At 51.9% G+C, this 27,551-nt stretch overlaps 1 protein-coding gene across 3 annotated transcripts in view; it reads right to left on the reverse strand.

Annotated features, from left to right (window-relative positions):
• Positions 1–27,551, reverse strand: part of ACAN (aggrecan) — a 64,639-nt gene that overhangs the window by 1,514 nt on the left and 35,574 nt on the right. For 2 of the 3 annotated variants that reach the window (XM_032624520.1, XM_032624521.1), the window contains exons 7-16: positions 26,286–26,690; positions 24,238–24,412; positions 23,612–23,739; positions 22,011–22,304; positions 20,020–20,235; positions 13,886–16,984; positions 5,630–5,743; positions 2,277–2,435; positions 1,771–1,853; positions 763–907 (exon numbers count right to left, since the gene is read on the reverse strand). In XM_032624520.1, the coding sequence (XP_032480411.1) occupies positions 763–907; positions 1,771–1,853; positions 2,277–2,435; positions 5,630–5,743; positions 13,886–16,984; positions 20,020–20,235; positions 22,011–22,304; positions 23,612–23,739; positions 24,238–24,412; positions 26,286–26,690 (4,818 nt within the window). The remainder of the gene's footprint in view (positions 1–762; positions 908–1,770; positions 1,854–2,276; positions 2,436–5,629; positions 5,744–13,885; positions 16,985–20,019; positions 20,236–22,010; positions 22,305–23,611; positions 23,740–24,237; positions 24,413–26,285; positions 26,691–27,551) is intronic. The other variant, XM_032624522.1, reaches the window with a different exon arrangement.

The raw sequence follows: 27,551 nt of genomic DNA on the forward strand, positions 1-27,551 counted from the left end.
ATGCCCCATGCTGGTCATGAGCCAGTATGGCCCCCTCTGGCTGTGAGGAGATGGGCTCAGAGCCCAAGGAAGGGGCACGGAGCCTGAACACCCAGCAGTGAGCCCTGACTGCTGGGGAAGGGGTGCTTTCATGCCGCACTAAGAATCTGGAAAACACTGGTTCTAACATTTGGGTTCCTCGATGATTTAGAGCAGCAGTAAGGGAATAAAAGGGAGAAAGGTGGGGAAAGAGGGCGAGAGCTGGGCAGACTGTCTGTGACTTCTCTATGAAAACAGTGATGAGGGGAAAGTGGGAACTAAACGAGGCCTCGGGGGCAAGGGAGGGGAACGAGGCCAGGAGCGGGAACAGGTCGGGGAGTGTCCTACCCGCACCTAGGTGTCCACAGACTTAAAGCTGATGATCAAGGCTGACAACTCAGACTCTGCGACTGACGGGCTTGGGAACCCCAGAGAGGGAGGCTCCCAACCTATGTGTGATTGTGGGTGACTTTCTGTGCTGATATCCAAGGCACCGTATGTGTGGAGGGGGTCTGTCCTCCTGTGACCTTCACCCTCTTCCTGTCCCTAGTGGGCTGGCCCTTTCCATCAGCTCTGGGATGCTGGCATTGGGAGTGGCCCCCCAGGTCAGCTCCAATCTGCTAGTTGGGCGGGTGAGGTGACCTCAACAGCCAGGAGTCCGGGTGACTCGCCCCAGGTCACACAGCAGAAGCCTGGAGTCTTGATTCTCTCCACGCTGCTTATCCCTCCCAGGCTGCTGCTTACCTGTGCCCTTTTTACACGTGAAGGGCAGCTGGTAATTGCAGGGAACGTCATTCCACTCGCCCTTCTCATGCCAGATCATCACCACGCAGTCCTCCCCAGTGGCAAAGAAGTTGTCCGGCTGGTTGGGGCGCCAGTTCTCAAATTGCTGTGGGTGGGAGTGGGGAAGGGGTGAGGAGGGGGCAGCCGCAGTACAGCTTGGCCGGACCCCTGCTCTCCCTCTGCATCAAGCCCCTTCCTGGCGGGGGCGCAAAGACTGCTGGGAGTCTGGTCAGGGCTGTCCCAGGTGCCACGGAACCCACGGGCCCTCCAAAGAACTGCTCACACCACCTGGCTGTGGTCCTTGCCAGGAACTCAGAGCCCCCAGGACTCACAGTCCCTGTTAATGAGCTGACAACACTCTCCTCTTCCATATGGGCCAATGGGGCTCGTCACCCAGGCTGCCTGCTTGGGCAGGACTGGGAGGTAGAGATATGGCTCGCAAGTCCAGACTCTGCCATCCCAGGCTTCTCCCTCTAGCCTGACTCAGGGACAAACAAGTCCCCTTTCCTCTAATGTAACTGCTCCCCTCCCCCATGACCCTGTTCATATTCACCTCTTCCGGGGAGCCTTCCCTGAGGTCCTTTGCTGACCTCCATCATTTACTATGTGTACTGTTCAGCTGGCAACTATGTTGCTTTCTATCTGTCTGTCTGTCTCCTTGAGTGGACTCGAGTCCTCTGTGGGCAAGGAACCACTCTAAAGCTTCCACGTTCCCTCTCGGTGGTTTGCCTTCATTCATTCATTGCCTTCCTCATCCCTCACCCTTCCTTTCATGCCATTATTCAGTTGTGCGGCCCTGGCCTGGGCTCTAAAGGGACAAGAACGAGACACAATCTCTGATCTCAGGGCTCCCAGTCCAGCAGCTGCTCAGTGAATGTTTGCATGTGATTTGAATGTGTCTCTCTCTGGGGGTCTTTATTCATCTCCTCTGGGCCGCCAACTATCCCGGGTGCCCCCAGCAGAACTCACCAAGGAGTGTCCATCTGACCAGCGGAAGTCTCCTTCGATGGTCTTGTCATTCAGGCCGATCCACTGATAGTCCTGAGCATTGTCTGGAGAGAGGACGTGGGTATGGGGCGCCCTGAAGGTGTCTGAGAAACTTGAGCTCGTAGAGACAGAGGGGATGGAGGGGTGGCAGGAGCTGGGTGGGCTCCTAGGAGCGTGACACCTGCCTCCACGGTCCTGACAAGGGTCTTAGCACCTGCATGTTTGGAGTGCATTTGGACCATCTCCCTGAGCTGACATGGACTGGTGACAGGCTCGGGGTTAATCCAGGGCTGACTCTGACAGACAGTGGGCTGTCCTGGGTGCAGCCAGAGCCGTTGGCCCCTCAGGCGGCGGAAATGCCCTTCCCTCCCTCCCTGCCCCCGACCCCTGCTGCCTCACTGGGCCCAAGTCCGCTGACTGCTGTCAAGGGAGATCCTTCGCCCACGTGACCGTTCTCCGTTTGGGCCCCTGAGGCCCGGCGCACTCACTGTTGACAAATTCCTGCTCCTCAGGGGTGACGATGCTGCTCAGGTGTGACTGCTGCTTCCGGCACTGGCCCTCGGCGTCCACCCAGGTCGCCCGGTCGGGGAAGTGGCGGTAACAGTGGCCCTGGAACTTGGTCCAGCCCTTCTCACACAGCTTCTGGTCTGCAACACAGGTCAGGGGCTTGAGGAGAGGGCCTGGAGGCCGAATGGGGATGGCGTCTGCTGCCAGTCTCAGGGCAGGGATTCCTGCATTCACCCTGCCTTCCGTGTTGCTCCCCAAAGGAAGGGAGAGGCCCGACTGGATCGGGGCTCAAGTTGGAAGACAAGAGGCCTGGCCCTGCCCCCTCCTCCCCCAGGAGCCTCTGGGAAATGCCAGGGACTCTTTCTTTTCCTGATATTGCCTCCCACCCCCAAAGCTTTTCTCCTGTTGAAGTCTGCTCTGCAGGGCTGGCAGAGCTCAGCAGCCAGGTAAAAAGAGATGGGAAGGTAGGAGGTGTTGAGGCTTAAGGAAAAACATGGCTCAGAGGCTGTGAGGGGCTCCAGGGAGAGAGGGAGCTGTGGGGAAGTGTGTGAAGGGGGCAGTAGCAGGCGGTGCTGGGGGCATGAAATGGAAACTTGGATGGGGACAGAGGAGCAGAAATGTCTGCTTTGGGTCCAAAGAAGACACAGAGCTCTAAGTCTATCCTATCAGAGCACACGATACTGCCTCAGGGTCCACGACCCAGGGACCCTGGCTTTTCATTCTATTTCTTGGTGGCAGATGGGAAGAGGGGAAGGGCTTCTCTCCTCCCAAGCCTACATTGGTAATGGATTCTGAGTCCAGCAGAAGGCACTGATGTGGAGCTTTTGGAGCAGAGCCTAGAGGGACAGACAGAGGCAGGTGGTGCTGGAACTGGCCTCTTCAGGCTTGGGAAAGCCATTAGGAGTGTGTCTTCCCAACTCGGCCTTTATTTTTTTATTTTATTTTATTTTATTAATTTATTTATTTAACTATTTTTGGCCGCTCTGTGCGGCATGCGGGATCTTAGTTCCCTGACCAGGGACTAAACTCATGCCGCCTGCGGTGGAAGCGTGGAGTCTTAACCACTGGACCGTCAGGGAAGTCCCCAGCTCGGCCTCTAGTGACATTACATTGGTAGCTTTAACTGGCCCTCGTGAGAGCGTTATACCCCAGAAATTGGCAGAGGCTACAAATCAGGGATCCTCCTTCCTCTCTGAGAGTCAGTTGTTAAACACCTGCCAGCACGGTACGGGACAGAGGGAATTCCAAGACCCTCTTTTCTTTCTTCCCCTGGTGCCTCACAGGTGAAGGGCTGTCCCTAGCGCCCCGGGGCCATGAACCCCTCAGGCTGTATGGCAGTCTCCCTGGTCTGGCTGTTCCGGGAAGAAAGGACCAGTACCTGAAGGGAAGGATGCTTAAGCTGAAGGGGTGGATGCTTGGCAGGGTTGGAAGACAGACACTTGGGAAGAGCAGAGAGAGAGAAGGGTTTGAGGCCAGCAGCCTTTGAAGAAAGAGGCAGAGCAGCAGGAAGGCTTAAAAGCATGCTGCCAATGCCTTCCCCAAGGGTTTGGAAAGAAAGGCAGAGAGACTTCAGAGGTAGCTGAGCACCTGAGGCGGCCAGAGACATGTCATCCCAGGGCTGATTGTGGGGTCCATTTTTGGGCCACCTGAGTGCCTGAGGGCTGAGTTGGGTGGGCAAAGCTGGAGGCAGCAGCTGTGCTGGGAGGGACCAGGGCCGTGCAGGATGGAGGCTCTGGGGAAACAGCAACACAATTCCAGGAAGGCTGCAAGAAGGAGCAGGGCCAGAGCCATGGCTTGAAGCACCCTTGGGGTGGTGAGCGCTCAGGATTGGAGTAGGAGAAGAGATGCAGCCCTGCTCAGTTGGGCGCCCAGGCCCAGGGCCCGGTCTGCGGGCTCTGGCACCCTCTCTCTGCTCCATCAGAGTGCAGAGCCCTCTGCGGGCCTGGCCTCCACTCCAGCAGGGCACTTCCTCTCCCAGTCTGACACCCAAGAGCTGTTGTCTGCGTGGACATTCCATGCCCTTCTCCCTGTGGCAAATATTCTGGCACCCTGGGGAGGAAATCCTTGTAACTCTCCACTCCCACCCCAGACAAGACCCCATGCACCAAATTCTTGGAGTCTTGGGGTGGAGGTGGAGAATGGGAGGCTGCAGGGAAGGAGGGTCCAGGCCAAGTCTTTTCTTCCAGAAGTTCCCCCACCAGTCTGTAACCTTGGCAGTGCCTCCAAGGAACATGCAATCCAAAACTACCTTCCCACTCTGATTAGGAGTTTCAGTTGCTGTCTGGAAGTTTCTGGGATGTCTAAATTGAGAGTTCATTGAAAATGGTTTTGAGCCCCTAAACACTTCCAGTTCTGCACGGACCATTGCTACTAGCAACTGCAAGCTCCACCTCCCCATTTCTGAGACGGGGTGGCCCTGAGATGGGGAGACTAGGAAACACTGAAGGTGAGCGGGCTGTGGGCTCAGTCTGGCCTCAGGAAGTTCGTGGCCCACAGCTCCCCTTGGCAGGGCCTGGCCCAGGTGCAGAAACTGAGGGGTTGGCAAGGCCCAAGAGAGGAAGCTCAGAGCCCTTGCAGCGAGGCTCTGTTCTCTCTGGCCAGCCTTTTGCCTTGCACAAGGGAGGGAGCAAGGAAGCGTGGACCGGAGTGGCACTGACGTGGCAGCTGTCACAGTGGCAATGAGGACAGGGTGACATGCAGCTGTCCTTGTGCATGCATGACTTGAGCATGCTGGTGACACGGGAGCTCTCAGACAGACAGACCATAGCTCTTGCCAGAGAAGAAGAGGAAGGCAGCTTGACCAGTGTGGCACGGTGGCTCCCAAGGCCATGGAGGGGCCACAGAGGTCCCGTGGGCAATACGGCAGGCAGACACATGCCCGTGGCCATGCTGGGAAGATCCGGGGCTCTCATCCGCAGCAAGAACCAATGACTCCCACCCATAGTGTCCTTCAAGACAAATGCATGGAATTGGCCCTGTCTTCTTAGTCTGATGCATGCACCAACTTTGCTGGTGGCATCTGGAAGCCCTGGAGCAGGTTAGTGTTTGAAAGGTCCCCCAGAGCCCCACCTTCCAAAGTGCAGGCTGGCCCAGCCTGCATGTCTCTTCTGCAGTCAGATCAGCCAGTGCCCCAGAGGAGGGTTTCCGCAGGGAACAGGAAGAGAAAGAGTGAGAGTGAGTGGGGCCGACTTCTCACTTGTGGCCCCTGAAGTGGCTGTCTGGATGGATCTTGGGGGCCCCACAGGGCCTAGAACCTGTGGTTAGCAGGGAAGGATGAGGGAGGAAGAGGGGGTGCAGCAGTTAGTAACATTAGCTGAAGCCGAGACGGTCGTACCGATCTCACACAGGTCCCCTTGGTAGCTGGGAAGGCATAAGCATGTGAAAGAGTCGATGGCGTCCACGCAGGTGGCTCCATTCAGACAAGGGCTTGAGAGGCACTCGTCAACGTCTGCAAGAAACCAAGGGCCACCATTAGGACTCCTGCCGGCAACTCCAGCTCCACAATTGCACTGCAGCTTCTTTATGGGTGGCCAGCCCTGCTGCTCTCCAGAGCCCTGGATTTCCTAAGAACTGTTGCTGCTGCTGCTGCTGCCACCATCTTGGAGAGCTGAGCCAAAGATCCAACAAGGGTTTTCTTGGATGTGTGTGGTTCTGGATGCGCAAGCTTGGAGCATGGGAGCCAGGTTTCCCAGTGGGTGAAGGGATCTGCTGCTTCTGAGGGCAAATGCCTACTGTGAGAGTGAGCTTGGAGTTCCTCCAGGACGTCTTCTCTTGTGAATATTTCAAGAGGCCTTGAGGTCTGAATTGGCTCTCAAACATGGTGGTGCGCAAGGACACTGGAATTCCAGTTCTTGAAGCGTGTTTAGAGCTCTTTCTTTTCCTAGCTTCTTCTGTAGTTATGAACCAAGGAAAGAGGACAAGGCCGTGCAGTACTAGAACAAACAAGCTAGAAGTGGTTCACAGAGTATAGGATCGTGAGAAAATGGCAGTGTGGGATATCCGCATGAGATTGTTAGATTTTTTTTTTTTTTTGGTTGCAGACACCTTCTTTGTCTTCAGTAAATTAGATTCTAGAGTATCTTATAAAGGTGAAGCCAACATTGTTATCTTGGGGGGAGGGACAGAGACCCAGCCAAATATTTCCCCATGTAATCTCCTTCCAGTTTAAGGCCTCAGAACATGGACATCTCCAATGAGTCATGATTTCTGGAAGGGCTGCATCCTGGCCAGTGGGAGACCAGTGTTTGAAGCCAGTGAGGCACTTAGTAAGTGGCCACCCACCAGCACCAGCCTGGGATACTGTCAGGTCCCCATCAGCCTCTGCTCCCCAGAAGACTCTTCTTTCCTTCTGTTCTTCTGGTCCAGGATGTTCTTTGTGATCCAACTTCTTTGTGGGACTTACATTGGTAAGTCATTGGCCTTTGCCTCAAATTTTCATCCGTTAGCCAAGGTGAGAACTGAAACTCCTAACCTGGTCTTTCTGCACTTTCAGAGAAGCCAGAGACCTAGAGGATCCTTCTACTCTCTTTGTATTCGTTCTCCAAAAACACCGGCTGGGTTACTTCCTCTGGGAACATTATAAAAGGTATTGTGAAGCTCCTCTTCCCAGGGGATTAATAAAATTCTGGCATGAAAGGGTTCCACTGGCTTATGGGGGCAGCGTGATATGTACAGCTATGTTCATACAACCTTCAGGACCTGGCGTGTCTGTGGGTGGTCTCCATGTAGGCAGCTCCCTAAATATGTTCCAGGACTTAGTTCTTACCTCTCATAAGAACTGACTAGATCTTAACGTCAATCCTCTGATAAGAAGATAAAAGCACTTTCTTCTGGATCCTTTTCACTAGTGCATAGCCGATGTTATCTAGACCAGAGCTGGGTTTGTGCAATGGGAGGCCTGAAAATCTCAAGTCCTCAGGTATGTCTCTCTTCCCACGAAGTTCTTGACTTTATTTCACGGAGTGTACACCATGGGCTAGAAACCAACAGTTCCAAGTTTGAAACTGTTCCAAGCAAAACCAAAATGCATGGAGGAACGGACTGAAATCCCAGCATGCACTTGGATTCCCAGCATGCACCAGGATTCCCAGCAGCAGCAGTAGCAGCAATAGGTCAGGCCGGTGGGCGGAAGCTGGGGGAGGTTCTCCTGCTTCAGAAAAGCTACTGTTGTCTTTCGTCCACTAGCGTCATTATGGAAGATGGGAAGCACTGGGCAAGGGGGTATTAAGCAAATGTAGGCGCTAAAGCAGTTGTACAGAGCAGGGGACAGGAGTGGCCCATGGGGAGAAGAGCCAGACATCAACCCTGGGGCCTCTGGCCAACCCATGCGGGAGAGGGCGGGAGGGCGGAGGCCCCGAGGGAGGTCAGGCCAGGTAGCTTCCAGTGGTCCCAGAAGCTTATTTCACATCACTCGCCCCCACAAGGCGGCCTGAGGACTAGGACAGTTTTCCTTTGGTGTTTGGCCAGGGCACAGGATCTGAGAAGGCTGCAGGGACTGAAACTCAAGGAACCAGGTTCCCGGGCTCAGAAGCTGTTTTATGCAGGGCCCTGGATTCACAGATGAGGAGGAAAGGAAGGGCCATAATCCTGAAGACCAGAGAGCCTGTGAGTGGCTCTGGAGCAGCTTAGAGAGGGCTTCAACAGTAGGGAGAGGGCTGAGCATCCTGTGTGGGGCCTTCTCAGGCTTGTGGTGCATCCTCTCCCCTTCCACTGGCTGGAAGAGCCACTCTGCCCCTGATTTGCCCACCTCTTTCTGTGAAGGCAATTGGAACATTGCTTGTCTTCTGGAACCATGAGAAGAGTTGGGCTGGGCCCTGCTGTACTTTGGGTACCCCAGACAAGGTGACATCAGATGGAGGACAGGAAGGGCTTTGGGCAACAGGCAGACTGTATGAAAGAAGAGAGGAAAGAGAGGGAGCCAATATCTCCCCCAAATCTTCTCTGAGCCAGACACTATGTCTCACACACACTTATCCTCCCAGCGGCCCTATGGCATGGACGTCGCTGGGCCATTTTACAGATAAGAAAACAAATGAAGTGACCTGCCCATGCTGGTAAGTGGGGGAGACAGATTGGAGAAGGTGGAGGAGAGAATTAGACCATGAGGATGAAAGCTGGGCCTCTATTCCACATGGAGAGAGAGAGAGAGAGAGAGAGACACTGGAGTCCTGGATCTCAGCATCTCATTACCATTTCTGCTGCCCCAGCCAAGGGCTCACCAGTCATCACTAAGCAGGGACTTTGAGTCCTCTTCTCTCTACTCTAACCAAACGGGATGGTTTGTTCCTGAACAAGGTCCTCTAGTGATATCTCTAACTTAAGGGAGAAAATAACTGAGAACCCTGGTAAAGGTGAGGGTTCTGAGTTGGAGACCACAGGTCTCCACCCTGAAGGGGTCTTGTCCAGCTGTTGCCTGGGTCAGAGCCCAGGATTTCCAAGTTAGAGCTTATTTCGTTCATAGAAAAGGTTGAATGAAGTGACAGTAGGCGCTTTTACTCAAGTGATACCCAACCAAAGGGGTTGCCACTCGTAAATAGCATGGTATGAATGGTACCCCTCAAGTTGTTCTGTGTACAACCTGTGCAGCTGTATGTACTGACCCTGGACATGACTTTCCTGGACAAGGATAGGGGGAAAATCTCCTCAAGAAGCACAGAGACAATTTCTTAGCTCAGCAGATGCTCTGCACCCTGCAAAGACCTAGGATCAATCAGGATGAACAGAATTGAATACGTACACTCACTTTCTGGTGTATCACAATCGACAGAAGGATTACAAGAGCATATTTACCAGTTCCAATTTGCTTTAAAAACAAACATGATTAGATTAAAAGTATGTTATAGTTATTTATACTATCAAGTTGTTTATATTTTTAAAGTTTGATCTTGAATGTAACTTTAATATCCTGCTAAATTCAATTAGTTGCCTGCTAAAATCTGCCCATGGACTTCTTGGTTAAGTCAAGAAGGTGTAATTTGTATTTTCACTTGTAACCCTGTATTTTCACTTGCTTGGAAAGCACTTCCCCCCACCTCCCAGGGATAAGGTGTCACTGGAATTCAAACATCACCCCACTAGGGGGAGAGACAGAGTCAAGTCATAGATCAGAACCCCAAGTCCACAAAGTAAAAGATGTCAGTTAAACAGAAAAGAGGCTGATTAAATTTTAAGTTCATGCCCTTCTAACCAAGGATTTTAGAGAAATCCAGGCAATGCCAGTGATTCCTGGGAAATTGGATGTGAGATCTCTCAAATTTAGCTGCCCATTAGAATCACTGTGGTAGTTAATCTTTAGATTAAAAAGAATTACCACCAGCACCAGAGTCGTCCCCCCCCACCCCCCCCCATCCCTACCCCCCGACCAAGTGAATCAGAATAGCTCAGGGCGGGGCCCAGGTGATTCTAAGGAGTAGCCAGGATTGAAGCCTCAGAATCAGAAATCTAATCCCCACAGGAAATACTGTATTAGCAATGGAGGTGGGGAGGATGCTTCTGCTTTTTAAGTGGATCCGAATAGGACGGTCCTGCTTTTCTTTTTTGGCCACGTTGCTAGGCATGCGGAATCTTAGTTCCCTGACCAGGGACCAAACCTGCGCCCCCTGCAGTGGGAAGCACAGAGTCTTAACCACTGGACCGCCAGGGAAGTCCCCAGTCCTGCTTTTAATTGCTAAAGAATCTAAGTATTCATTAAACATATTTATTTTGATGTAAAGAGTAGAGATTAATAATTTAGCAAGAACTTATTTGTGGAACGCTGACTAAACAAGATGACACTGATCTATACGGTCTTTTAACAACCTGTGGTTCCCAGTTCTAGAGCCAGATGACAGGTGGGTGACCTGTGGATACTGGACACCTTCTGCAGTCCTTTTGGAAGCACCAGATCTTGAGCCTTAATTGAACAGGAGCGACTTGGGACCCCACGGGTAGAGTCATGGACCCCAGATTTTGCATGTGGATGACTCTTACCACTTGCCCTTTAGAGATGACAAAGCTTTTTGTAATCAGTGGCTTGAGAGATGGGGAAGGGGAACTGGTCAGATGTACACAGATGGTCTTAATCCTCATGGCAGTGTTTCTCAGCTCTGACTGCACACTGGAGTCACTTGGGAGTTTAAAAAACCCCAGTGCTGGGCTTCCCTGGTGGCGCAGTGGTTGAGAGTCCGCCTGCTGATGCAGGGGACACGGGTTCATGCCCCAGTCTGGGAAGATCCCACACGCCGCGGAGCAGCTGGGCCCGTGAGCCATGGCCGCTGAGCCTGTGCGTCCGGAGCCTGTGCTCCGCGACGGGAGAGGCAATAACAGTGAGAGGCCCGCATACTGCAAATAAAAACCCAAAAACAAAAAACAAAAAAAACCCCCAGTGCCAAGGCCATTCCAATCAGAATCTGCGGGGATGAGACCCAGTGCCAAGGCCACAGAAACACTCCAATCAGAATCTGCGGGGGAGGGACCCAGGCATCAGAATTTTTTTGAAGCTGAGAACCGCTACCTTTGACCCTGTTTACAAATGAGGTAGTGAGGGCTTGTCTGTGAGTGTCTAGTTGGACCAACTCCAATTCTACAGCTATTCTTCATTCTGGTTCCCCTGAGGTCTGGCTTCTAGCTCTTTAAGACCGACAACCGGTTGTTATGTTCAAGAGAAGGCTTCTTATTTAACCGAGTGTGTTAAACAGCAAATACCTCAGTTCTTGATTGGACTTGCTCAGTGAAGTTAAGCAAATCACTTAACCTCTCTGTGCTGCAGTTTCAAATGGGGATGATTACCAAGCTCTCAGAGCTGCCTAGGAAGAAACTGTGGGAAAGAAAGCCCTTTGGAAATATACACCATTAGAGAAAAGCTGTCCTTATAGCAGATAAGTTACGGGCCATTGTCACCTACTTCTAATTTCAGAGGTGCCAGGACATGAGCCTTGCTGTGTGACTTCTGATACCAGCGTCACATTTTTGCTTCAAGCATCAGGTTGGGGAAGCAGTTGCTAAGAATGGAGAGAGGTGTCAGAAGATACCGAAAGAGGGCAAGGGGGTTCTGGTCCTGGTGGCTGTCCCCACCCCGGAAGTCCTGTCGGGCTCTGAGTCTGTTCCTCGCTGACCCAGGATGAGCTGGCTGACAGAGCTGAGCTCCACAACACTTCACCCAAGATGGGCCCCCTGCTGCTCTCCACCTGCACACCCAGACCCAGTGGGGGACGTGTCTGCACACCTGGCACGATGCCCTCCAGGGGCACTGCTCACGGGACAGACAGAGCCACTCCCACTGCCGACTGAAGACTTTGTGTGCTGGAAAGCGCACAAGGTCTCCCCAAGTTTTCATAAGGGGCGGGCTCTCCCAGGACAGAGGCAGTGCTCTGCCTTCCCCTTGGGGGTGGATGACAGAGGGGTATGTCTATAGCTCCTGGGGTCACTGTGGCTCAGTGGAAACACTGTCCCCTCGGTAGAAAGGCCAGGACCTTCCTAGGAGAGCCTACCTTCTCTGGTCACGGAGGCCCATAGTGTTCTCAGTCACGGCCCCCCACACGTGGGCAGAGGCTGACCCCAAATCGGGAGAGAGTGAATAGGTATTCACCTTAGTGCCTGTTTATATAAACATCTATATTTCCTGTCTAAGTGCCAAGGATACAGCATCTTTATATTATGAGTATATAATGTATTATGAGGTGTTATTTTGCATATATATTAATGTCTATAAACACAGAATGCTTCTTTGTGTATGATGTAAAGGTATTTTGCATGTGTCCTAGGTATGAAGCCCTTTTAGGGAAGGCCTTGGGTCTCTGACGCCTGACCTCAGACAGGGCGGGGCTAAGGGCCTGGGAGCAGCGCAGAGAGCTAACCCAAGAATCTGAGCTTGGAGGGGACCGGGCGTTTCTTTTCTCAAGGGTGGTGATGTTCATGAGCTGAGATGTCCTCATGGCCACAGGCCTCAAGGTGCTCAGGGAGCGACAGGTAGATTCTAATCATCTTGTTTTCAGGACCACCTTCAATCAGAGGATCTCCCAGGCTCCTCACTCATCCCACAAGCTGCTTGGGCAAACAGGGGTCCCAGGGGGGTGGGTGCCCAGGGGTAGGGCACTGCTGGGTCACAGCTGACCTGGAGTGCCTTGAATCCTGACCTGGAGTTGCCTTGAATCACAGCTGACCTGGAGTGCCTTGAATCCTGGAGCTGGGAGTGACAAGCTCTGTCTGTGTCATCTCCTTCAGGGCCAGAAGGGGACCCAAACCCCGCCCAGACGCAAGCATGGAGGGGACCATAGGGTCTTTCCTGGAGGGCTCCACTCTGCATGACGCAAGACAGCCTCCATGGCGATTCCCTCCCGGGAGCTGTGGGGCATGACGGGGTCTCCTCAGCACACACCCTAGCTCAACATTTCTTTGAAGTCTCAAGTTTTATCTTCAAAATTCCAGCACGTTTTCATAAAACAATCATTGGCTTGACAAAAAAAACGAACTATTTCTCAGTTTAATTATTTGACTTTTTTCTCCTAAACCTCCATGTAGACCGGACGCTCTAGAAAGACGTGCCGTGTTTACCCTGTGCCTGCTACCCAGCACGTCACTGTGTACTCTCCTTCCCAGCGTGAGAAGCCTGAGCCCCAACTGACCTTGGTTGCCTCCTCCCAACCCCTCTGTCTGCACCCCCCATGGCCGACGAGGCTCTTACCTATGTCTCAGTGCTTGCCAGTGTGGCCAGGGGGACACAGGCATATGATGTGTCCCTCTGTCTCCCGGCAGGTCCCAGCACCACAGGGCTCCTTGGCACAGCTGGTGGGGTCTGCAACCCCCGGGGAGAGGCTGAGCATCAAGAATGTAGATGCCTGGGGTACAGCACAGCCTCTACGACCTCGAGGGTGGGGCCCGAGGCCCCAGAAGCCCACAAGGCTGGTTCTGGGTCAACACGCTTCTGAGGACCCTGTCCCTCCTGAGTCCCAGCATCTGGGAGTGGTTGGGGGCTCTCTGACCGGGGAAGGTCTCTCAGTACACAGGGGGAGGCAAGGGATCCCAACGCAAAAAGCAAAGGAAAATCATCGGCCTCCGGTGCCCAGTGCCAGGTTTGTGTCAAGGTGAGGCCATCACTACAGTGCACCCGCACGGGGTGAGGGTGGGGAGGCAGGGTCTAAAGGCAGGACGCAGCCAAAAGGACACTTCATAGTTCCTTGAACTGTGCGGGTTTTCACCCTGCACAAAGCAAATGCTGGGGGCATAAATGTCCTCAGCAGATTCATCCTCTCATCTCACACTCACTCCATGGGAAAGGGGCATAAGCAGAATTTCCAGCACTATCTAAATAATGCCTCCCGTGCCAAGTACAGACAGCTGAATTCACATATAAATGTTTGTGTCATGTAACTCCACTGTAACAATAATCACGAATCTACAAGTGTGCACTGTGTGCAAAGTAGGACGCTTGTTCTCTACATGTTTATATCTTGCTTAATCTTTCTTGGTACTATTCCCATGCTACAGATGACGCTCAGAGAGGTTAAGAAAATTGCTTGAGGCTGCACAGCTCATCTGTGCTCAGAACTTGAATCTACACGGCTGCAGTCTGAACTACCCAAACCCATTTAAAGGAAAATAATCCCAACAATACCTGCCATGGTTGCCTCTGATTCATCTGTCCCTCCTGGAGAGTTTGGGATGGAAGCATCAGCTGGGGAGGTGGGTGTTTCGGCTGTTTGGGTCTCTTCTCCTGAGTGCACGGGGCTTGAGGACTCGATTTCTAGATGCGCCTCTGCAGGGCTCTGGGTCTGCTGAGTCCACTTGGATTCCAGGATGGTGGTGCTGATGACAACATCCAACCCCGAGGTGTGACCAGACAGGTCTCTGCTGATTTCAGTCCTGTCTCCAGAAGCCATGGGAGTGGCCGAAGGTGAGCCTGATGCCTCTGTGCCCACATCATAGGTGGTGGTTGACTCTCCGCTCACTTCCGGGGCAGCCGAGCCCTCCCTGGGGCCTTCCTGAAAGGCTGAGGTGCTACCTGTCACTCCCAGGCCTGAGGCTCCCTCCAGATCAGCTTCATGGAAGGTGGAGGTGGTTCCACTCAGATCAGGGGACCTGGAAGTGCCTCCGCTGGCCTCGGGGACAGCAGATGCTCCCACCTCAGCCTCAGGATAGGCAGACGTCTCGCTGCTGGATTCTGGGACTGATGCTGCTTCTACCCCAGACCCGGGGAACCTTGGTGCATCCCCAGATGCAGAGGTTTCTCCACTGGACTCAAAACGCTGGGGGGTGTATGTTACAGGGGGTCTTTGGCCCAGTTCCTGGGAAACAGTTGGTTCAGTAACACCCTCCACGAACTCAGAAATGATTAAAGTAACTTCTGGAAGTCCTGAGGCCTCCCCACTCGTGCTCGTGGGTGCAGAGGATTCTCCGCTTACATCAGTGGTGCCAGAAAAGTCCCCACTAAAATATGGAGTACTTGATGGCTCTCCACTGGGCTCTACCAGTCCAGACTGAAGTCCACTTAGGTCCAAAAGTCCTGAATGGTCTCCAGACATGTCTGGTGCTCCAGACGGGGCACCACTAAGTTCCAAAATGCCCGAAGGCCCTTCTCCTGCTTCTTGGGCTGTTGGAGCCTGGGTTACAGATTCCACCAAAGTTCTGTCTACAAGAGAGACAGTGGAGAAACCAGATGGAAGTCCACGGCCGTCATATGCTCCGGAGGGCTGGCTGCTCCCACTCTCAGCTCCAGAGGACTCTCCACTGACCTCAGCTACTCTGCTTGGCAGGCCACTGAATTCTGGAGGCTGGGGTGTAAACCCACTGGAGTCAATTACTCCAGAAGAGAGTCCACTGACATCCACTATCCCAGATGTGCCTGAGAGATCTGCCTTTCCTGAAGGGAGGCCACTGAGTTCTACGGACCCTAAACCTTCTTCTTCTTTAAATGTAGTTGGGGTCACTTCAACCAAACTGGTGTCCACGAATGTAATGCCAGAAGATTCACCACTGCCACTCATGGCACTGGAAACCAGGTCAGGGATTCCGGATGTTGTCCCACTGAACCCTGGTAACCCCGATGGCTGCCCACTGAGATCAGGGATCCCGGACGTTTCTCCACTCAGGTCGGTTATGCCAAATGGTGGACCACTGCCAGAAAGAACTCCAGAAGCTTCTCCACTGATTTCTGGTTGTCCGGAGGACAGTCCACTAAGCTCAGTCACACCAGATGTTTCCCCAGAAAACCCTGATGGCTGCCCACTGACCTCAAAAAGTCCAGATGTTCCCCCACTAATGTCAGGAAACCCTGATGGCTGTCCACTGACACCAAAGAGTCCAGATGTTTCCCCACTGATGTCAGGAGTCCCAGATGCCTGGCCACTGAGTTCAGCTCCTGAAGAGAGTCGGCTTGCTCCTCCACTAATGTCCAACTCACTGAAGGGCAGCCCAGATGTTTCTCCAGCACCACTGATGCCAATGGTTCCCCTTCCTTCTAGTTCACCTGCAGTGGTGGCTGTGACCACTTCCACCAATGTAGTATCCACTAGGGAGACAGTTGGGAACCCAGATGGAAGTCCACTGAAGTCAGGAAGGCCAGAAGATGGGCCACTTCCAAGGTCCACCCCGGAATACTCACCACTAAATCCAGAGGGAAGGCCACCTGCTTCTGGAGCTTGCCCACTTCCTAGGGTTCCAGAAGGTATTCTGCCAAGGTCCAAGACTCCAGAAGCTGACCCAATCAAGTCTTCTTTTCCAGTAGTCAACCCACTAAGATCCTCAGCTCCAGAAGCAGAGATCTCCAGACTTTCCCTTCCAGAAGGAAGTCCACTAAGGTCCCCTACTCCAGGAGCAGAGGTCTCTAGATGATCCTCACCTACAGAAGGAAGTCCACTGAGGTCCTCTACTCCAGAGACAGAGGTCTCTAGACCCTCTCCTCCAGAAGGAAGTCCACTGATGTCCCCTACTCCAGAGGCAGAGATCTCTAGACCCTCTCTTCCAGAAGGAAGTCCACTAAGGTCCTCTGCTCCAGAGGCAGAGGCTTCTGGACCTTCTCCAGAAGGAAGTCTGCTGAGATCCTCTATTCCAGAGGCAGAGGCTTCTGGACCTTCTCCAGAAGGAAGTCCACTAAGGTCCCCTACTCCAGAAGCAGAGGTCTCTAGATGATCCTCACCTACAGAAGAAAGTCCACTGAGGTCCCCTACTCCAGAGACAGAGCCCTCTGGGACCTCACCTCCAGAGGGCAACCTGTCAACTTTAGGAGTGGTGGTCCACGTAATTCTATCTTCATCTCCTGAAGCCAGTCCGCTTTCCACAGGCAGGCCTGAGCCCACTGTAGGGGTGAGCACACTGAAGTCAAGGTCTTCAGAGGGCAGCCCACTTGCAATTTCCCCTGAGGGCTGCCCACTGGAGTCTAGGTGTCCTGAAATTTCGCCACTGCCTGTGAAGTCACCACTGACTTCAGGCACCCCAGATACCTCCCCAGAGCCTGGCAGCTCAGTCCTGCTGGGCACTGGGGCTGAAAGTGTGGATGGCTCCTCTGAGGGGAACAGCTCCTCTGAGGGGAACGGTTTCTCTGAGGGGAACGGTTCCTCTGAGGGGAATAGCTCCTCTGACGGGAATGGTTCTTCTGAGGGCAACGGCTTTTCTGAGGGCAATGGCTCCTCTGAGGCTGAGGGCACTTCCGTTGTAGAAGGGCCTTCTGTGCTCTCCTCTGTTGCTGTGCTAGTGGGAAGCCATGTAGGAGGGACTCCTGGAGGAAAGGAAGAAGAAAGATGAGGTGTGGATTTAGTAACTCTGCCCCATTTTAAGCTCATGCAGAGAAGCTGAACTCCATTCCTTCCACAGTAAAACTTTTCTCTCAAGTGCTCAGAGATGTGTCCAGACATTTTCTAATGGAACCTTGCACAGCCTCTTGGGAAGGATGGGGACCAGGAAACTCCCCGCCACCCTCAGGCTATGCTTTGTGAGACCCTAGGGGGTGCCATTCACACTAGTTACAGAATGTGGGGGACTGGCTGGCACTGAAGACAGTCAAGGTCACTTTTCAAGTACTTCCACATTATTACCTCATTTATCTAAAACCATGATTTTTAAAGTGTGGTCTCCAGACCATCAGCACCAACATCACCTGGGAACTTGACAGAAAAGCAAATTCTCAGATCCTACCCCAGCTCCATTGACTTAGGAATTCTGGGGCGGGACATGGCACTATGTTTTTTTTTTTTTTTTTTTTTCGCGGTACGCGGGCCTCTCACTGCTGTGGCCTCTCCCGTTGCGGAGCACAGGCTCCAGACGCGCGGGCTCAGCGGCCATGGCTCACAGGCCCAGCCGCTCTGCGGCATGTGGGATCTCCCAGGACCGGGGCGCGAACCTGTGTCCCCTGCAGTGGCAGGCAGACTCTCAACCACTGCGCCACCAGGGAAGCCCACACTATGCGTTTTAATAAGCTCTCCCTACCATGCTGATACTCCTTGAATGTGGGAATTGTTAATCCGGACCCATCCCTCTGAGGCTGAGAGGGCCAGGTGATGTTTGCAAAAATACGTGAACTTTTTCAATTCTGAGAGCCCTATTACAGAGGACTTGGAAAATATAGAAAAAAAAGAAAAGAACAGAAAAGAAAACCCCACCATCCTAAATAATCATGGTTACATCATTTTCTTTCTGTCTTGTTTCCTTTGCCATTTAAAAATAACTAGCTGGGATTATACCTTGCATGTATTTTTGGGCTAATTTCCCAGGCAGAGAACATGAGCACAGAAGGTACTGGGTCCCAGTGGGCAGGTTTACAGCCTACTCTCACTTAAAGGAGAATCCTGGAGCGGGGGTGGGGAGTGCGATATAGCAGTGGTGACATGTAAGACGATTTTAAATGGATATATACACACACACACACATACATGTATTGGGTTGGCCAAAAGTTTGTTTGGGTTTTTCGGTAAGAGGCTATGGAAAAAACCCGAATGAACTTTTGGCCAACCCTATATATTTTTATATATATATATATATATATATATATATATATATATATACCACATATCAGAAAATAGACACTTACAGATATGATATAACGATTCTCTTTGAAATACATCTACATTTCTATTCAAAAGGAGGTCAATTTAAAGAAAAAGATACAGAGTTAATAGCAGTAGAGATGTTTCCCTGGTAAGGCTCAAATCAGCGAGGTGGTGGGGAACTGAAGAAATATTGGAAAACATTTCTATGGGGCCACTGGAGTCCCCTCCCATGGATAACTCCTGTTAGTGGCTGCCCGAGTCCTGTGCCAAGCCACACACTCATGCCAAAGAGGCCTTGGTTATTCTTGTCCTTGTGAAGGTCAAGGAAAGGGCCTCAAGCAGGTATGGCTGCTGGGTGAGGTCTTTGGGTTAGAATCCCACCTGCTCCACTGATGCACCTTTACCTTCTGGTTTTGCATTTCCAGTACCCAGAGGAGCACTTGGTGTGGCCAAATTGCTTGAGAACTGTGCACTGAATGACTGGATAAATTAGTGGGAAGCTTTGATATATTCCTTTCTTCAAATGCATGTACCCCTGGGCGAGTTGACTCTAAAAGGTGCACACAGGTTACTGTGCATTGCTCTAATTCAGCCTTACCCAAAGTGGGCCATGTTAAAAATGCTCCGTGAAGGGGCTTCCCTGGTGGCACAGTGATTAAGAATCTACCTGCCAATGTAGGAGACACGGGTTCGAGCCCTGGTCCGGGCAGATCCCACATGCTGCATAGCAACTAAGCCCGTGCACCACAACTACTGAGCCTGCGTTCTAGAGCCCACGAGCCACAACTACTGAAGCCCGTGCACCTAGAGCCCGTGCTCTGCAACAAGAGAAGCCACTGCAATGAGAAGCCCTGAGAAGACCACACACTGCAACAAAGAGCAGCCCCCATTCGCCACAACTAGAGAAAGGCCACGTGCAGCAACGAAGACCCAACACAGCCTAAATAAATAAATAAATAAATTACAAAAAATGAAAATGCTCCATGATAAAAAAAGACCCGCTGATCAGATTCATTTGGCACACACTGAATATATTGACCCGCTCTGCCTTACAGTGCATATTAGCATATCCAAGGCTCTGAGAAGGTCTGCAGTGGGGGAAATCTGTATCTTCCTGTAAGCCAGGATTTCCCAAACCTTATGGCTAGAAAACACTTTTTCCAATAGGGTTTGGGGGTCTTCCGATTTCATCCCATCAAATCCCATCTGATTTAATCATAACAGATGTTGCTCAGCAAGTTCTGACTGGGGACGTCTGGCCCAGAAGAGGGACACGGAAGGAGAAGTGGGGCAAGGAGACAGGTCACAGTCAGACTGCCACAGCCACCCCCTCCCAGGCCCTTTCCCCTCTACTGGAGCTCCCCCTGCAAGAGAGTTTTTAAGAGGTTAGAGAGTAGGGGTGTAAATGCAGGAGCACAGAGTGAGAGCCCTCTGATTGACACAGTGCTGGGCATTTGGGGTGCGTAGCTGGAAGACAGTGCGGAGAGACAGAGAGAGACAGAGAGGGAGAAAGAGAGAGACAGAGAGAGAGGGAAAGAGGTGTGTTTTATGAACAAAGCTGCCTTTTCTCTCCCTTGGGGTTGGTCCTAGAGGCCCGCTGAGGTGGCCGAAGTTGCCCACAGCGGCACGCTTAGCTAGTGTAAGGGCTGGGGAAACAGAGCACAAGTCCCAGGGGGAGACCACCCTGCCCTCCCCCCACCGGGGCACACCCTAGGCTGCCAGGCGTGTGACGCATTGGGACGTGGCCCGGAGCCTGAGCCACACAGACCTGGCAGTGGGGAAGTGCCCGCTGGCGTGTAGGCGGGCTCCCATTCCGTCTGGTTTTCTGGCTCAGTGGTGAAGTCTGGGATTGCAGTTGTCTCCTCCCCAACAGGGACAGCAGCCACGCTGGGCCCCACTTCAGTAGTGATCCAGTCTTCCACCTCAGGGCGCTCTGTGGGTGTGCTACCCTCCTCTTCTCCTGGAGAGGGCGCCGCTGGGATGCCTAAAGGGCATGTGGGTGGTGAGGGTTCCTTCTTACCAGTGACCCAATCCAGGCTGGCCCTTCTTGAGGGGAACTAGGGGATCCTGAGGTGGGCCAGGCCAGTGCACAAACCTTACTGGTCCTTGGCCTCCCACCACCCAACCCAGTCCAGTAGGATGGCTCTTGTCCTCAATTAATAAGAGCCGTTTGCATCAGCTATATCGATATGCACACACTATTGGCACTTTATTTCAGAGTGGTCTGGGGCACCTCTTCTGCAGAATCTATTATACCTGCCAGGCGTTGTTTAAAGGTGTTATGCATATAAAATCATTTTATCCCACAATGGCCATGTGAAACAGATACTGTTATCTCATTTACAGATAGGGAAACTAAGGCACAGAGGTAAGTGACTTCTCCAGTGTCAGTGGCTTCTAAGTGATAGATCTAGTCTTTGGACCCAAGTATCTGGTGCCAGACTCTCTGCTCTCAAGTACTGCAATGATGCTGCTTTTCTTGGGGACAGAAATTATATTCCAAGTGTGTCTGGATCAAAATCAGGAGAGTGCTATTTAAAATGCATGAAGCCATCCTGGCACCGATGGCTGAAGGCAGGATTCATTGACTGGGGGTAATTGTTCTGGTTTAGTGGGCTCGATTGGGAAGGAAGCCAAACTTCTTGGCAGTTATATAAGAGGCTGAGTTTACAGAGGGTTGGGCATGGATGGTGGAGATGCATGGGAGGAATTTACTGGGAGGCTAACTGGCTTGGCTTCTAATTCCCAGAGCATGGAGAAGGGTACTGGGACAAGAGCCTCATCAAATCCTCTGGGAGGGGATTGGCTTAGGCTGGCAGAGTGGGACTGAACTTTCTTTGAATTAGGTTTTAAAAGGGGACCTGAAAGTCTGGGAAACTTTGGGGTTCTCAGGGTTTTTTAAAATTAACTTTATTTTGAAATAATTACAGATTCATGGGCAGTTATAAATATACTGAGTTTTGATGTATAATATGTAAAATATGGCACAAGCCATTACCACAATCTACATTCTAGGCAGTGCATCTAGACCCACGGACCTTGTGAGAACTCATCCATTCAGAACCCAGCAAGGCCTTGGCCATGCCCACTGAGTTGTTTGATGACATCACTCTCAGAACTCTGGTAACATGGCATCGAGTACCCAGCATGGGTAAATTTAAAATGTGAATTTTTGGTGCTTGGTGAAGAATAATAATTTGACTAAACTCATCACAGAAATATTTAGAAGGTGAAAATTTGACAAAGGTGTACAAATTAAAACAGTATATGAATATATATGTGTGTGTGTTATTTACTTATAATAATAAAGGTAACATTTATCGAGCACTTACTATGTCCTAGGCACTATGCCAAGCATTCTGTGTGCACTACCCTTGTTAGTCCTTCCAGCAACTCTTTGAGGTAAAAACTATTGTATCACTATTTTATAGATGAAGCAGAGGAACAGAGAGGTTAAGTGACTTGCACAAGGTCACATAGCTACTAAGCAGCAGAGCCATGATTAAAATTCAGGTCTGCCTGATCTTAGAGCCCAAGTTCTTACTCACTTATCTCTATGTGTCTCTGGGAGCATTTTAGAAGGATGTGCTTGCCTTGGGGTCAAAGTCTAAGGTCATGCTATCTCCAGAGATGCCCCTGCCCAGAAAAACTGACTTTTTCCTCTTTGCTGTGATGGATGGACGGAGGTCAGGGGGGATGAGCCAGGGGAGTCACCACCCCAGACAGAAGGGGTGCCAGAGGAGAGGTGAAGGCACATACCTCGGAAGCAGAAGGCGTGGTGCCGGGACAGCGGGTCCAGGAGGCCTGTCTGGTTGGGGTAGAGATAGACGGTTCTCACACCTGGCTTGTCCCCGCCGCAGGCAGGCCTTGGGGTGACGATGGGGTAGCGGAGGCTGCCGTCAGATAGCCAGCCAGCATAGCACTTGTCCAGGCCGTGGCTCCAGGCAGCATAGAGCTGGCCCGTGGTGGCCAGTGTGGCGTTTTGGGTTTCACAGAACTCCTGTGCTTCCTGGAAGGTGAACTGCTCCGGGCGTGTGGCGAAGAACACCTCCCCTGGGGGCAGAGGCAGATGGCAGGTGTGACCCTCCACCCTCACGGCCAGAGCAGCCTCTGCTCACCCAGGGGCAGGGCAGCTGAAGTAAGATGAGTTGGTTTCTCACCATGGGAAGAACCTTCCCACCTTTCTGGATTCTCCAGTCACACTTAGACACCCTCTCCTCTGGCTAAGAGAAGAACTCCCTTGGGCACCCCGTGCTCCCCCTAACCACAGCACTTAGTCACTGAGCACTGAATGCTATGGACCTGCCAACCCACCCGCCCCACTGTCATCCCCACCCTGTGAGCTCATCGAGGGCAGGAGGTGGGGCCTGTAGCCCCTGTTGGGGGTTGGGGTCCCAATACCCAGAACAATACCCAGGTCTCTGTCTGATTTTGGGGAAGGAAGTTCACATTTACTGAAAACCTGCTTATACCAGGCACTTTTCATACACGTCTTATTTAATACTCAAAAAAGTCTGACATAAGCATAAATCAGCCACATTTTATAGATGGGGAAACTGAGGCCTAGGAGGTTAAGTAACTTGTCCAGTTCCCAAAACAAGTGAGTGGCAATGTTGAGATCTTTCTTGAATACGAGCATTTCCAAAATTGGGTTCACTGGAACGGTAATTTGGTGATTTTAATTGAAATGAAAAGAAATGAAATAAGACCAAACAAGGGTCTGTGTTTTTTGTTTTTTTGTGGTACACGGGTCTCTCACTGTTGTGGCCCCTCCCGTCGCGGAGCACAGGTTCCGGACGCGCAGGCCCAGCGGCCATGGCTCACGGGCCCAGCCGTTGTGCGGCATGTGGGATCCTCCTGGACCGGGGCACGAACCCGTGTGCCCTGCATTGGCAAGCGGACTCTCAACCACTGTGCCACCAGGGAAGCCCCAAGGGTCTGTGTTTAACTAAGCTTGGGCGATGCTTGGTTAAGCAGAGTTAAAGAGATATTTTTTACTGCAGGACTTGTCAGAGCCTTTGATTTGTTCATAGGCATTGGGATTCTCCATGAGGCAGAAGGTGTATGTAATACGTTTTGGTATAAGTAAATTAATTCATTTATCCTTAGAACTTATTGCTTTTTCAAGAAACCAACGCTCCCCCGCAATGCTGGGGAATCCACATGAACCATCTGGGAGGGAGAGGAGGGGCCTGACCTGAGAGACGGGCTGGGAAGCCCTTCTTTCTTAAACAGGATCCTTCCCCTGCTCCCCGCCCAGGTGGGAATGGGATTAGGTGGATGGTAATTCCCTCTTCTCTGTGTCACCCCATCAGCCCCCTGCCTGTCTAGAGACCAAAATGTGAGAACGTGGTCTGTACCATCGAGTCTGTCCACATAGCAGTAGACATCGTAGGTTTCTGATGGTGGTCGCACGCCATAGGTCCGGACCCCCGGGCTGCTGTCCTTGTCACCCACACATGGGGTCCGTGGGCTCACAATGGGGTATCTGCAGAGGAGGATGGGAAGGGCGGATGAAGGCCTGTTCTGGGGCCTGGGGATGCAGGGCCTCAGAGTGTGGACGGCAGGTCACTTGGGGACTTGGGCAGGGTGTGTTTTCTGCTGTCCAGTGGGATTCAAACCAGGAAGGAACCTCTCAGGCAGCTCATTCCCTGTGTGGCTGGGGGAAGGGTCTGGGGGCCGCTGGGGGATTCCTGGCTTCAGAAGAAAGCCCACGGCATGGAAGGGCCAAGCTGGGGAAGACTGCGGGGCTTGACAAGGAGCTCTCTCTTTGTCTCTTGAGGTGAAATGACCAAGGAGTTAATGTCACCTAAGGCCCATCCCCACTGTCTCAGAATATGCCTTGATTCTGAGGGAGAAATTAAGGGATTAGCCAGAAACCACTAATTAATGGGCATGCAGTGTGGTGGGTGCCCGCTCTGGCTCCCCAAGCCTGACCTCTCATGGTTGGGTTTGGGTTAGGAGGGAAACCCAGCTAGTCTGTCACCTGACGGTCTGGTCCTGCAGCCAGCCAGCGTCACACTGCTCGTAGCCTGCTTCATAGGCGGCCTGGAGCTGTTTGGGCGAGGCGATGACGGCCCCGGTGCGCAGGCAGGCCTGCTGGGCCTCCTCAAAGGTCAGCGAGTAGCGGGAGGAGCCCGGGCGGTAGTGGAACACAACTCCTGGGTGGGGAGGAGAGGGAGAGAAGGAGAGACAGGTCAGGCTCAAGGCATGGACCAGATGCCACAATGCCAGTGACCGTGGTGCCTGGTTCTCAAGGCTCTGCAGGTATGGAGGGAGCCCCGGCTCCTTGAGGAATGACCTCCCTTCATCCCCTCCTTCCTTTCCTACTCCCGATCTGATTCCTAGTCAAGCTAGTCCTCTCTGCTTGTTCAAACCACTCCTGAAAGCCACCTCCTTGAGAGTCTTCTAGGACTCTTCTGCCGTAAGTCTTCCCAACCCTCCTTTCTGGACTCCCCACTCCTAGGCTGCTCATTTTCCCCGTTACTCTTGAAAACAAATGCATTTTCTCTTATTGTGGAAAGAATAAACAATCATTACAGAGCATTTGGAAAATATAGAGAAGGATAAGGAAGAAATCAAACAACCACTGCATTTCTTCCACTTGGCCCAGGGTCCAGGGTTCAGGGGATGGGTGGTTCTCCTGAAAGTGGCCACAAGAGTTTGTGTGGGTGCACCGGGTGTATTTCTGGGGAGTGAGCTCATAGCTTTTGCCAGATTCCCAAAGGGTCTGGGCTCCACACAGCTTATCCTGGAGCCCTTACTTACTCTGCCTCCCCCATTGCATTCAGCTGGACACACATTTGCTTTTGACACTCCCCTGGATGACTGGCCAGTTTATGTCACAGCTGTGGATCCCCAATCTGAGTCTGCCCCTGTTCTTGTCCTGTTCTGGGTTAGCTGTTCATGTGTCCATTGGCACCTTCCCATGTGGTGGCCGCGTGGAGACAGTGAGGGTCTCTCCAGCCCTGGGCCAACCCTGGGACTCAGCTACTGTTGGTGTTACTCCAAAACTTCTAAACAATTCTTCCTTCTCAACATACTGTATTAATCTGGGCAATTCAGGCTGAAATCTCACTTGGTGGTATCATGGGTGTGATGGTGGATGGCAGTGTCCATTTGCCCCTCCTCCAGGAGGGGACACCACCAAGGTCCTTAAGGAGGCCACCCCAGTATGTCCTTCCTGATCATGGACTTGAGTCTGGGGACCAGCTGGGCTTTATGTGATGTGACATTCCAATCATCCAGACACTTATTAAGCACCTGAAACACCATCATCCCAGAACTGGGGTGGCAAACGTTTTCTGGAAAGGGCCAGACAGAACACATTTTAGGCTTTGTGGGCTAAATGGTTTCTGCACAACTATTTAATCCTACCATGACAGCCTAAATGGCCACAGACAACATGTTACCAAATGGGTGTGGTTCTTTTTCCAATCAAATTTTATTTGTAGACATTAAAGTTTGAATTTTATATAATTTTCATTATATGTCACAAAATCTTCTTCTTGTTTTGACTTTTCCCCTCAAGTATTTAAAAAGGTTCTTAACTCTTAGTTCATGGGCCATATAAAAACAGAGGATGGGCTGGATTTGGTCCATGGGCCAGTTTGCTGACCCCTGTCCTGGAGGGTCAGTGCTGTGAGAGGCCCAGGGGTCACCCAGTGCAGCCGACCTCAAGCGGTTCTATTCTGTGGAAGTGCCTGATGGGGTTAGGAGGGTCCCTGGGAAAAAGAGCCCCCATTCTCCATCACACTTCACCTCCACCTGTTGATATATACCACCTATGACTTCATTGGAAGGAAATGCTTTGTGGCAAAAGAGCCGTAGACACACAAAAGAGCGATAGACACACAAAAGAGCATGGGTATCACTGGTCTGGCCCATCCCCCTTGTTTCACAAATGAGGAGAGTCAAGTCTGAGAGGAGGGAGGCTTGTCCCACGTCCCAGGTTAAGCTAAAGGTATAGAAGACCCCAAGGCCAAGCTCTTTCCACCTACCCTCGATGTAGCCCCCTGAGGGGCGGGCACTTACCCCCTGGCAGTCGTGGCTGCCCAGGGACCTCAGTTGCACCTGGGGCTGCGGTCACCTGCACGACGAGGTCCTCGCTGGTGAAGGCCGTCGGAGCGCCCAGGCCAGGTGTGGACTCCTCGGTAAAGGCCCAGGGCCGGGTAGCCTCTCCAGTCCTGTTCTCGGCCTCAGAGAAGGCGGTGGCCCCTACTTCGGGGGCAAAAGTGAAGGGCTCCTCGGGCTCCAGGGCAGTAGGGGTGACGTCAAAGACGGGTTTCACCGTGAGGATCACGTTGCCTCGGGCTTCACCCTCGGTGATGTTTCGTGGCAAAGGCAGCTCCACATCAGGCCAGGTCACCGTCTGGATGGTGATGTCCTCCTCACCACCCACCCCGAAGAAATCTTCTGGGATGTCCACAAAGTCTTCACCTGGGGCCGGGGGTTAAAGACAGGCATTAGTGCTCAGCCTGGGGCTGGCCTGGGGGAGCTGAGCAACGGACTGCCTCCTCATCTGCTAAGGAAGGAAAGCACCTACTGTGTGCTTGGTACCTGGCTAGGCCCATTGCAGGAGTCCTCAACGATTTGAGTATTTATTATAGGGGTGCCCACGATTTCCAGACTGTAAGAGAATGCAGTCACCAGAGCACAAGACTGACCAATCAGCTCACTGCTTGCAAAGCCATCTTGTTCCAACATCCCTTCCTGATTAATGCCAGCCAGTTGTCTCCTTACCTATCTTGTGAGTATCTGTTGACCATCTGATGTTATAACTAGCCAACCGGACAATGTAAATCCGCTACAATGAGAAATGGAAAAATCTTCCCAAGGATGCAGGGGCTCATGAAGTTGATGAAGGTGCCATGAGAGAACTGCCTGCCTCAGTCATGAGCAAATGGGGGTCTGGCAGAAACAAGCCATTTAGTAATTAACAAAGAGAGCAACCATGAGGATGCTAGAACTTCAAACAGGGTGGTAGGAATATTGAAAGGTTAAGAGAAGTTTTGGGGGAAATTCTAATTATTTTTGCACAAGTAACCCTCTTCATGTAAGATTAGGCTGTGGAAGTTAAACATGAAATGAGCTATGTTGTTGTGCTAGCACCAGTTTTGTCATAAAATTTACTCAACTCCAAATTATTCATTGTTTTTTTTCCCCTCCAATAATTAGCACTTAATTGTAAGTATAACCTAGACTGTGTAAAATATAAGATAAAAACATTTTTTAAAGTTTTAGTTTAGTTTTAGTTTTAAGGCTGGGTACGCTGCAGCCTTCAGTGCTTCTACCTTAGCT

Source organism: Phocoena sinus, chromosome 2 (assembly GCF_008692025.1).
Source record: "Phocoena sinus isolate mPhoSin1 chromosome 2, mPhoSin1.pri, whole genome shotgun sequence".
Lineage (NCBI taxonomy): Eukaryota > Metazoa > Chordata > Mammalia > Artiodactyla > Phocoenidae > Phocoena > Phocoena sinus.